This window comes from Mytilus galloprovincialis, chromosome 12 (assembly GCF_965363235.1).
Source record: "Mytilus galloprovincialis chromosome 12, xbMytGall1.hap1.1, whole genome shotgun sequence".
Taxonomy (NCBI): Eukaryota; Metazoa; Mollusca; class Bivalvia; order Mytilida; family Mytilidae; genus Mytilus; species Mytilus galloprovincialis.
In genome coordinates, this window is record NC_134849.1 from 48,983,745 (window position 1) to 48,996,183 (window position 12,439).

The following is a 12,439-nucleotide window of genomic DNA, read 5'->3' on the forward strand; positions in this document are numbered from 1 at the left end:
ATCCCACCGAAAAAATTTCAGAATTTGTTGATTACCACCTCAGACCACATGTTAAACAACTACCATCTCATATTCAAGATACGACTGACTATTTGAAGAAAATGAATTCCTTAAGTCCTTTACCTAACAACACAATTTTGGTTTCAATGGATGTGTGTTCTTTATACACAAACATTCCAAAAGATGAAGGAATTGCCGCGTGTGAAAAAGTATGGAATACTCGAAAGGATAAACATCCCCAAACTGACTGTCTAGTTCAATTGCTCAAGCTAGTGCTTGAAAATAACAACTTTATTTTCAACGACAAGCACTTTTTACAGATTGACGGAACTAGTATGGGAACAAAAATGGCACCTTCTTTTGCCAACATTTTTATGGGGGATCTCGAAGAACGCATCCTTTTAAGTGTGCCATACAAACCCTTGTCATGGTTCCGTTTTATTGATGATATTGACATGAAATGGAACGATACTGCAGAACATTTGCAAGATTTCTTAGATCATTGTAATCAGTTCCATCACTCAATTAAATTTACATCTGAATTTTCAAGCGAGAAAATCGCTTTTCTCGACACCACCACATTTGTAAAAAACGGGATCATGACAACTGATCTCCACACAAAGAAAACTGATAAACACCAGTTCCTTTCTCCAAAAAGTTGTCACCCGAAACACTGCTCCAGGAGTATACCTTACAGTCAAGCCATCAGACTAAAGCGAATTTGCTCCTCGGAATCCAAACTTAACTATCGTTTGGGACAACTAAAAACACAGCTGAAATCAAGAGGATATAAAACCAAAAACATCACAGACGCTTTTGATAAAGCCCAAGAAAAAGATCGAGCTAGCCTCATGGAATACAAAGATAAGACGACCCGTGCAGATAGAATTCCGTTTGTTGTAACCTTCCATCCCGATTTGACAAATATTTCATCTACTATCCGAAAGCACTGGCGTCTTGTCGAAAATGACTCTTCCTTAAAAGAAATTTTTCCATCACCTCCTGTTATTGCCTATCGCAGACCCAAAAATCTCAAAGACATACTTGTGACATCAAAAGTAAAGAAACAAGAAACTTCTAAATTTGGGTGTTACAAACAATGCGGTAGAAGCAATTGTAAGTGCTGTAAAGCCGCCAACACTGACCACTCTTTTAGCAGCACAGTAACAAAGCAGCGATACAACATCTATGTTACATCTACTTGCAAAACGGAAAATAGTATTTATATTCTTACTTGTGGAACTTGCAAGCTGCAGTATGTTGGTGAAACAGAAACTACATTCAACATCAGACTTAACAATCACCGGTCGTTCTATACAAAAGGAAGAAACTGTCCAATTACGAGACACCTCTTAAGAACAGGACATACTTTTGATAATATCACCTTTCAAATAATTGAGGTAAATCAAAATTGGGACTCCGAAAGGAGAAAACAGAGAGAAAGGTTCTGGATGCATCAGCTACGTACTCTTGAACCTGATGGACTTAATGAGAGGGATGAAAAACAATTCTACCCAAAACCAAAGGAATAAATCGTGAATTTCATTCTATTTAACTAAAACAACTATTCGTTTAGATTTAAAAATTATTATGTACAATAAACGGCAAAAATATCTTGTATATACCCCATCAATCAATATTTTAAACTTTTACACAAAAACGTCAAGCTACAAAGATATTTTTTTGTCGTGCATCCGATTTCACCTAGATAGATGCACACGCCCGATGAAGCTAATTTGTTTAGCGAAATATTGCGTGAATAATATATAAAATATAACAACTAATTTTATAACACTCATTAGTGTGTTAAAGTTACATTCTTAGACACTTATATATATATATATATATATATATATATATATATATATATATATATATATATATATAATGTCCGGTTTGTTTTAAAACTAACTTCAAACGTAAAATATCGTACAGATTACTTTAAACAAAATCAAATCTAATAAATGAAGGCGGCGATTAATTTTCTTTACCATAACACATGAATATAATAGAAAAGACGTCAACCAATTTGACAAAATCCGATGAGAATTACAAATATAACATCAAACTAAATACATGAATTTGGGATAGACAAGTACCGTAACACGTCTTATAGTAATGCGAATTCACACTCAGCAAAACAGTCACAATCGGGAATAAGTCCAGTTCGGTAATTTTAATTTTAATAAACTATGAACAACAAACTTATATTTTGGGTAAAACATATTTCCGTTCTCTGTTTATACTGTATACCGTACAATAAAATTATTTTCATTTACCTGTTTACATTATTCTATTTTGCGGTATTTTGTTCAATTTTGTTTTTTTTTTTAAATTGTAACATGTAACATATAACCCCTGCATTCCTATCATTATTTTTCCATATTATTTTTCAAAAGAGATATTAATATGTAATTTGTCTAAATGAGAACCCAACAATGTAAGATCTCTTAATTTCGGAAGCAATTGTTTGTTCTTTTCTGGCCGGGATTCGAACTCTTGTTACGAAGATATCGTGGCACCAAATCGCCTTGCACTATGACCAGGAAGCTAATTGTTGTCTTACAAACATACAATATTAATAAAGTCTAGAGGTGCCTGACTTATAACAGACCCAAAAATACAGCGGCTTTTAACGCGTTTTGTTAGATTGCAACACATTACCTCTAGTAAATGTTAATTGAACATATACACATCAATATTCACAGTTAAAAAAAGTCCTATGTAAGAAAAGGAAACATATGAATCTAATCAGAATGTTAAGGATGAGATTCACAAATGACCAGCAATTACTTACATTCTAACTTAAGACCTCAATTAAAATGATCGACATATGTATATCAAACGAAATTTAGTTCCAACAAAAATTTTATTTTTCAGATTTAAATACAACATATCAAATAGTTAATATGAACATCGTTCACTGGCCAGGGGAATACGATGTGAAGGCATCAGCACAAGCCTTATTACGCCTCCGAACTTTTTATTATTTTAACATTGACAAAGCTATTAATGGTGTTCTTTTTGATGACCATTGTCAACCGCTAAATCCATCACAAGTACTGAAGATTATAAGAATCGCCATAGACAATAATTTGCTAAACGAGGCGAGGCTATGGTGTGAAGCTCTACTGCGCAGGCTCCCGTTTACTTCATATCAAGACGAAAATATCAATGAATTGGCTATCCATAGATTTTTGGCCGCTATATACAATCAGGTTAGAATTTCATATGTTAACAATCCAGTTTTTAAAAGAATTTTTGCAACAGATACGCATTGACTTATTATGATTTGTAAAATAACTTTTAAAAAAGTGAGGGCCACACATTAAATAAAAATCGTACAAAGTTGACTGGTAACTTAAAGCTATCTTGTGACTTTGTGATATTTATTAACAGATAAGTTGATATCAAACACATTCAAGGATTTATATTAAGAAATTTGAAAGATTTTAAGTATCATTTGTTAATTTGAATATATAATTTTAACCCGCTGATGCAAATTAGCAAGCCGTTCTTATCTATGATACACGTAGCTATATATTCTTACTCTCATAAATCTATATCGCACTTGAACAAAGGGAACTTTTTTCATCGGAATTATAACAAATGAGGAACAAAGCAAAAATTCAGATACAATATTTTGTTAGAAATTCTTTATCAGAAGCCTATGAGATATTCAACAAAGAAACTCTGAATTTTATTTAATGTCTGTAACGTGACGGTACCCAAATTGCACCTATTTTGACAGTTTTTCGTCTACGTTTTTTTCTGATAAAGACAAAAATGTCCATTCTGTGTTTATTTTGTAGCCGTATCCTTCTTTATTATAAAGGTACACCAATTTGATTTTTATTCCATATGGAATCATAGAAAAATTGGTCTAAACTGACCTCCAAACCATCAATGATTCTGAACTGAGGAGTACCCAAATTGCATCCATGCTTAAATTCACATCGTCAAAAGTCTAATAACAGAGCTTTTGTTTAATTTCTTCAAATATTTTGAACAATTGGATATTAGTCCATGCTTACTCTTCATTATTTTTTATATGGATACTTGTAACATATTGCATTTGCTCATTTTAAAAAGATGACGTTTTGATGACGTCGCATGGCGACGTTTCAGTACATTTTGCTTTTTCAGTAAATACTTCATCTGTTGATAAATATTGTGAACGTTTTGTGCATATCTAAATAGTTTTACATATGTTGAAAGATGTGCTTAGTATCAAATCATAAAAATACAAATTGTTTAGTCTCTATGAAATCTTGTAAGATTTTCGCTGCTAGTTTTGCTAAATAGGTGCAATTTGGATACTCGGTGCAATTTGGGTACCGTTACGTTACATAAATAACAAACACTACAAATGATATCGACATAAAAGAAAAGGTGTTAATTTGCATAAGAATTCAACTTTTAACATATACTGTATATAGAACGATATGATTTCGGCTCATAATTCTAACATAATGAATGAAAAGTAATCAATAAAAGTATATGCAATAATTTTCAGTTTATATTGTAGGCTGGTATGCATAAAAAAGCAGCAGACATTTTGTTACAACTAACACAGTCTGGTAAGACTATGAATATTTGCAATAAAATACAAAACTTTATGTAATTTGAAAAGTAAATATGATAATATACTAGTAATAGTGAATAGAACTGGGAGTACTAATATTCAAAATACGCGTAGCAATGAAAAGCATATATAATAGTACGAGTATATAATAAAAAGAACTGATAATGATGATACTATACTATAGTTATACCAAAAGAGATGATAGAAGTACCCTTTAGGTGAAACGGTAGTATTTATATTCCGGAATTTAGGATGCTCTTTTGTATACTGAACACTGTGATAGGACAAAAACATCTACTGAACATACTTTTCCAGCTGATGGATTAATCAGGTGCAGAAATAATATTTCATACAGCTTTAATCAATTTTCAATTTTGTATTCACTTTATGATAAAATACCTAAAAGCTACGATGGTCTTATGTCTATAAAGAAAGAAGACAAAATAAACGATCATTGACTCATAATGAAAGCTAAACCTGTCGAGGTGACGAACTGTCCTGCAAAGTTACCTTATCTACAAGGCCATCATTGATTAGGATCAAGAAGACTGGTTTCCGAGAATAGTATACCATTTACCTGTTAAAAAGTACCTGACAAAGAACCAGTTAAAAAATATCGATTGCAAGTAAACATGTTGAAGAAAACAATTTTACATTTGAATAAACAGAATGCAGAAACATGTCAATATTTGTTTTCTTGGTTTTTGTTTATAATTACTTTGTTCATTAAAAGTTGGATTAAATTTATTTTCTGCTGAATAATTGTACTTGTCCCAACGGACAAGCTTGATACAGCTTTTACTTGTCCGACTTGTTTTCCCTCTGGTACCGGACAATCGAACACGCGTTATTGTCGAGGCCTGATTCTCATAGGATTTTGTCTAATGCTTAGTCCGTTTCTGTGTGTATGTGTTACATTTTAATGTTGTGTCGTTGTTCTCCTCTTATATTTAATGTGTTTCCCTCAGTTTTAGTTTATTACCCCGATTTTGTTTTTTGTCCATGGATTCGTGAGTTTTGAACAGCGGTATACTACTGTTGCCTTTATTTGAGCTGTGTTAGAAAGTGGGGAAAGTTGTAAAAGACTATAATTATCCATATAGGCCTGGAAATAACGTCTAAACATAAAACGTCTGCGTCCATATATTGATCAGCGGAAAATAACAGTGCTTGCAAACAAAAAAAAATCCTCTGAAGAGCTGAGAGTTATTTCCGTTTCGAATCGTTATGCAATACGTCAAATCTCTTTCAACTTTTTTTTATGATATTTCAAGCTACAAACTAAGATTCAAAACGCAAACTGATGGTCAAATTTAGGTGAGGCATAACACATTTAAAACCGGAAGAATTAGCCTATGGGTGTTAGTGGTGAAGCACTGAATATTAAAATAGATATGCCATTTCAGACTCACAGTCCACCATCAAGGCTTTTAGACCGAGATATAAAAAAAACTTAACATATTTGGTTCTTTAATAATCAGTTATGCTCAAAACTGATCTTATGAAAGACATAGAAGTATGAATATATGCGGAAATGTTTTGACAAAAGTTTTTTTTTTTTTTTTTTTTTTTTTTTTTTTTATAAATTCAACCCATATCATACATTTGGCGCGTCCAATGTGCTTTTTAAATTTACTATCATCGGGATAGATCAAAACCAGAAGAAAACATGATAACTAGGTGTGTATGTCTAATAGGGAATCTACATGACCAAAAGGAACATTAAATGAATAACAAAAACATCTAAGGTCTACATTGTAACTGATTAAAACAAAATAAATAAAATATTAACAAAAAATCTGATGTAGTAGCATTACTGTAATTGATAAAAATATTATTGTTTCATAGTATTCAATATATCTATTTTTCATTTAGGACACTCTGAAGTAGACCAAGAGTATGAGTTTTATAAAACCAGTATCAATGAAACAGATGAGAAACAAAACATAGCACTGACAACAGAGGAATATGATAATCATTATAAACAGTTATGCAGAGAGAATAGAAAAGTATGTATTGACTGAACATTGGCTAGAGGAAAGTGTGGGGGGTTATCTCAAGTTTAACCCCGGCGAATGTTTGCGCCTGCCCGAATCTGGAGACTCTGACCTTTGATAGTCTTGTATGTCTTTTTTTCATTTTTCATTTATTTGTTTAGACGTTGAGTGTCGTAACATGATTAAGAAGTGTTTACTGTGAAATGTAAAGAATAGAATTGATTTAAAAAAAAAAAATAACAAAATAAAACAAATATATAAAAAAAATTCAGAAACCATTTGCAATGTATACATGTATGTCTATAACGCCATCGATCTATTGAAACTCATATAACCATGCTTCGACAGTGATATAATTTATATTATTTGAGTCTTCTTCAGACATGTTCAAGACCTGACATTTGGAAAATCCATGATGACAAATAGCATCCTATTTTGTAATTGGAGATTAGTTTTTTTAATTTGATGAATTTTATATAAAAAACCACAGTTACACAAATGTAGCTCCTCAAGTCCATGAACCGGTTTTAAGAACGTTTAAACTCGCTTCAGGAAAAATACTAATACATTTGTGAAAACAGTGAATATCTGATAAAGTACCCATCAAGTTATATTAATTTCGAGAAAAAAAATGTTTATGAAAAATTGTCATCCATATGAAAGTGAATAAAAAAATGAAAAATATTAAAGAAGTACACCACAAATTTATGGTCTGTTAAATTTCAAAATTTCTAGCAGATACAGCTTTTTTTTAAATTTCAAATAAAGTGACAATCATAACTTGTAAAAGCTACACCTTATGGAGTATTGTACTGAAAAAATATCAACATATCCTTAATGGTATCTTAAAAGGAACAGGTTCCCGGAACTGCAAACGTTCCAAACCAGGTACTTCAGATCTAGCAAAGAGGCAACATGTACCCTCCTTTTTAAATTTAAAGCATTTTTATTATTTAAAATTATATGTGAAAATAAGTTCTACAATGATCACCAGTCATTCAACTTTCATTTGATACCAAAATTATGAAAGTATTCTATATAGTTTGAAAGTAACAACGATGCATAAAAAACTCATGATAGATACCAGGATTGAAATTGTATGTATTCGCCAGACGTGCGTTTAGTCTACAGAAGACTCATCAGTGACGCTTGAAAAAAAAATGTTAAAAAGGCCAAACAAAGTTCAAAGTTGAAGAGCATTATGCACCAAAAATTCATATAAACGTTTTGCCAAATACTGCTAAGGTAATCTATTCCTGAGGTAGAAGAACCTTAGTATTTCATAGGAATAGCATAGGAACTAGTTTGTGTTAAGTATGTACTACCTTTTGTTGTGTGATTTCTAACCGTTCGCGAAATAGAGGTGTTCAACTTAAATGCGTGTCTTGTATTAAAATTGTGATATCTCCATACGGAAAGATTTTACAGGAAATTGTTTTTAATGGATTTTTTTACTTCGTGTAACGATGCAATATTCTAAAAAAAAAGTAAATGCCATAGCCAGGAAATGAAAATTCCGGAAAGAATGTTAACTTAAAAGAGTACATGACAAAATTAAGATGTCTTCAGTAATTCTAAATATGCGACGATATCAATCAATCAATTTGTAATGGCAAACAGATGACTTTAGTTATTATGTTCCAGCGCTTTTCTGGATTTACCTTCATCAAAAACGCTCTAAGCCAAACATTTGAAATCAGAGGATGTATAAATACCGAAACCGTCGAAGAGCTATTTGACAAAATTACATAAAATTGATAGCCAAATTCATCTAAAGTCAACTTTGCCTAAGGGAGTTGAAACCTTAGTTTCTTAAAAATTTCAAAATTTATAAACGGTAAATTTTAGAAAATTTTGTAAAATCTTTCTTCAGTTTTCTTTTAATAAAAGTATTGAGTAATGGTCGGTGTCCAGCATATACAATTTCAAAGACGCAAACATGTGATAGAATGAAATTCATACCAGTTTAGCTACGGCCATCCATTGACTGGGACAAATTAGGTGAACGTTCATCTGTAATGCCTACTGCTCACGATGTAGTTATTATAGCATTTTTAAACTATGAAGTCACCAAAGGTTCTCGATCAACGCCTAAATAAAATCATTCGAAATACTAATAAGGAATTACCTTTGTGATTTGATTTATATTGAATACTTAAACTTCTTTACTAGTGTTTTTGTTATGTTCTGACAATCAATTTTCCTTATATGATATCTTACGTTCTTTCAGAAAAAAAAATGAATTTAATTTGTTTTAAAAGTTACTTTGCAAGTGTTGATGATTTATCTTTTTTCGGACGTCATTTTAAGCGATTTAACAATTGCGGTTGTTGAATCATGTTATCTTTTAACTTTTATCTGGTCAAAATTTTTTTTTTATAAAAAGTGCCTAACAAGATTTTGTTAGGGAATTCGATGTTTGCTATACCATTGTTTATTTCAACGCACTTAAGGACAATACTTCTGTACCAATCGAAATTATTTTTTTTGCAGTGTTTTGAGTGATTTTACTTTGTAGAAACGTATTGTTTTGGAAACATTTTATGTTTTAAAAGGATAAATTTTCTATATAAAGTCAATAATTATGTGGACTTTTGAAGCCCAAACTTTGTATGGCCTTAAATACATAAATGAAAGATAAAAAAAAACTGTACCAATACAGAACGACATGTTAATGTTATAGCAAAACTTTTGGTTGACAAATTTTTATTCGTTATCGCAAAAAAATAAATTTTGAATATCTTACATTTTCTCCCTACCCAGTTCATCCCTATTACTTATTATAATGTGGACCGGTCATTGTTATTACATATTACGCAATTGGATTGGGTTAAGTTATTTTAAGTTTACCTTGAAACTGTTTATACTTTTCATACATGACTATTTATTAAATCAGAACGTGCATGAATGTGACAGTAACTAAAATGACCTTCAAACTGGACACTGGATGAGTCCATGTTATGTTTTTTCAATGAAAGTATAGGTATGAAAGGTAAGTAATGCCAATTCTCCTATTTTCACAAAATTTTCAAAATACACAGTAAATAGATTATTTTTTAATAGTCAATTGCGGAGAAAAACAAAAAAAGTTTACAAATAAGACATTTTATTCCAATCAACAAGTCATTTTTCGGAGAGAAATGCCGAAATACACTTTACACACGGCTACGCCAGGTAAAATTATTATTCATCTTACAAAAAACAACATTTTTTAGTCTTATTGGAACATGCTAAATACAATTAATCCCAAACTAAGGGAGTCATTAAATAAAGTCAAAATATGTCCTACTTACCTATTTTGGAGCAAAAAAGTCAATGCGATCGTTTTAAGGTCAATTTCGTGTACCTAACAAAATCTTGCCAGGCACTATAGAAAGAATGCATAATCCACTTTCAAAAGTTGTTCAAATACAATATATCGACATAATATATAATACTTCTTTTTCGCACTTGCAAGTTATTGGAAAGAAAAAAGCTATTTGGATTTAATAAACCTTGTGAAATATGCATTTACGTTATTGTATTGTATACGTCAGACACACAAATCAATGAATGTGTTAGTTGATAGATGTTTTTGTGTTCTGTTAAATTGTTCCTTTTAAAATTGTTATACGATGATGACTGATGTATCCATATTTTGACTATTTTATTTATTGTGTCTGTTTAGTTAACGCACAATATTATAACGGAATTTGATGAGACTATCATCAAAGTGAGAGTGTTAGCGCTATAAAACCAGGTTTAATTCACCATTTTCTACATTTGAAAATGCCTGCACCAAGTCAGGAATATGACAGTTCTTGTCCATTCGTTTTTGATGCGTTTTGTTATTTGATTTTGCCATGTGATTTTGAACTTTCCGAATTGATTTTCCTCTAAGTTCAGTATTTTTGTGATTTTACTTTTTTTTTTTGTGGTAAAATGTAAAATATTGTGTATATAGGAAATTTGAAATTATTATGTTATTTTGTCGATAGACTGAGTAAGCATACAATCATAGCCGTTGACACACAAGTTACAACTAACAAACGTTTTATGGTCGACGACACTGTTATGAAATTCATTCTATAAATATGGACCCTGCTTTGTACCTGACCAATAGCTTAATGAACCACTTAGTTTTCACTTTGATGTACAATGTTATTGTCATTGGAATCATTTGATTTTAATAGAATCAAAAAAGATTATTAAATACAGTTTTAATAATTGCTTTGTTATATTACGTTGTAGTCTCCACAAGAATATTCCAAACTGTACTGCTTTTCAAGTGTTACATCTATACCATACTATAATGCAAAGGTAGAGATTGCAAATCTCCAGCCAAAGATACTCTTATTTCATGATGTTATATCAGAGACGGAAGCAGCCTTTCTTCGACAAGAAGGTAGCAAAAAGGTATTTATTATTAGTGAATGAGATTTAAATTTTGTTCTTCTCACTTTTAAGCATTTTGTTCTTCTCCCTTTAAGCATTTTCAATAATTTTCGTCAATTCTATCAGACATACTTATATAAATACATTGTAAAAATTTATATCAAGTGTTAGAAATACACGTATCATTGCTATAACCATATTAAGGATTATGTTGAATGTATTAATGATATAGTCATGCTGTTTTTGGTCCAAATATTATGTTGTCATTAATCAAACATAAACATTGATTTCCCATAGATAGATGGGTATAAATGTTTTATCTGATCACAATGTTCAGTAAAACATATATTTTTCGTGGAAAAGCCTCTTCAATATGGGAACAGTGTTTGTTCATATTAAGAATTTAAAAGGTATTACAAAAATTCCGAACTCCAAGGTTAAACTGCAATTCAATGACGGTAAATCTATAAAAACTGACCTAATCAAACTTTACCAACCATCGGAATATGTTAACATAGGGATTAATTATCTCCACTGTCAATTGTCAACATAGATCGGAATAAGTTAAGGTATACATAGGGATTAATTATCTACACTGTCGTTTGTCAACAAAGATCGGAATCGGTTAAGGTATACATAGGGATTAATTATCTACACTGTCGTTTGTCAAGATTGATCGGAATCGGTTAAGGTATACATAGAGATTAATTATCTACACTGTCGTTTGTCAACAAAGATCGGAATCGGTTAAGGTATACATAGGGATTAATTATCTACACTGTCGTTTGTCAACAAAGATCGGAATCGGTTAAGGTATACATAGGGATTAATTATCTCCACTGTCAATTGTCAACATAGATCGGAATAAGTTAAGGTATACATAGGGATTAATTATCTACACTGTCGTTTGTCAACATAGATCGGAATAAGTTAAGGTATACATAGGGATTAATTATCTACACTGTCGTTTGTCAACAAAGATCGGAATAAGTTAAGGTATACATAGGGATTAATTATCTACACTGTCGTTTGTCAACATAGGTCGGAATAAGTTAAGGTATACATAGGGATTAATTATCTACACTGTCGTTTGTCAACAAAGATCGGAATCGGTTAAGGTATACATAGGGATTAATTATCTACACTGTCGTTTGTCAACATAGATCGGAATAAGTTAAGGTATACATAGGGATTAATTATCTACACTGTCGTTTGTCAACAAAGATCGGAATCGGTTAAGGTATACATAGGGATTAATTATCTACACTGTCGTTTGTCAAGATTGATCGGAATCGGTTAAGGTATACATAGGAATTAATTATCTACACTGTCGTTTGTCAACATAGATCGGAATCAGTTAAGGTATACATAGGGATTAATTATCTCAAATGTCGTTCGTCAACATACAATGATTCTGTATTTAGTACACGATACCTATTACATGGTTTTTCATGCATTCTTCCACAATTTTAAAAGAACATAA

At 31.2% G+C, this 12,439-nt stretch overlaps 1 protein-coding gene across 1 annotated transcript in view; it reads left to right on the top strand.

The window, feature by feature from the left end:
* The first annotated feature begins 2,904 nt into the window (after positions 1–2,904).
* Positions 2,905–12,439, top strand: part of LOC143054067 (prolyl 4-hydroxylase subunit alpha-1-like) — a 60,660-nt gene continuing 51,125 nt past the window's right edge. Inside the window, exons 1-4 of the mRNA XM_076226942.1 lie at positions 2,905–3,218; positions 4,529–4,580; positions 6,461–6,594; positions 10,813–10,977. Coding sequence (XP_076083057.1) covers positions 2,910–3,218; positions 4,529–4,580; positions 6,461–6,594; positions 10,813–10,977 — 660 coding nt within the window. The 5' untranslated portion in view covers positions 2,905–2,909. The remainder of the gene's footprint in view (positions 3,219–4,528; positions 4,581–6,460; positions 6,595–10,812; positions 10,978–12,439) is intronic.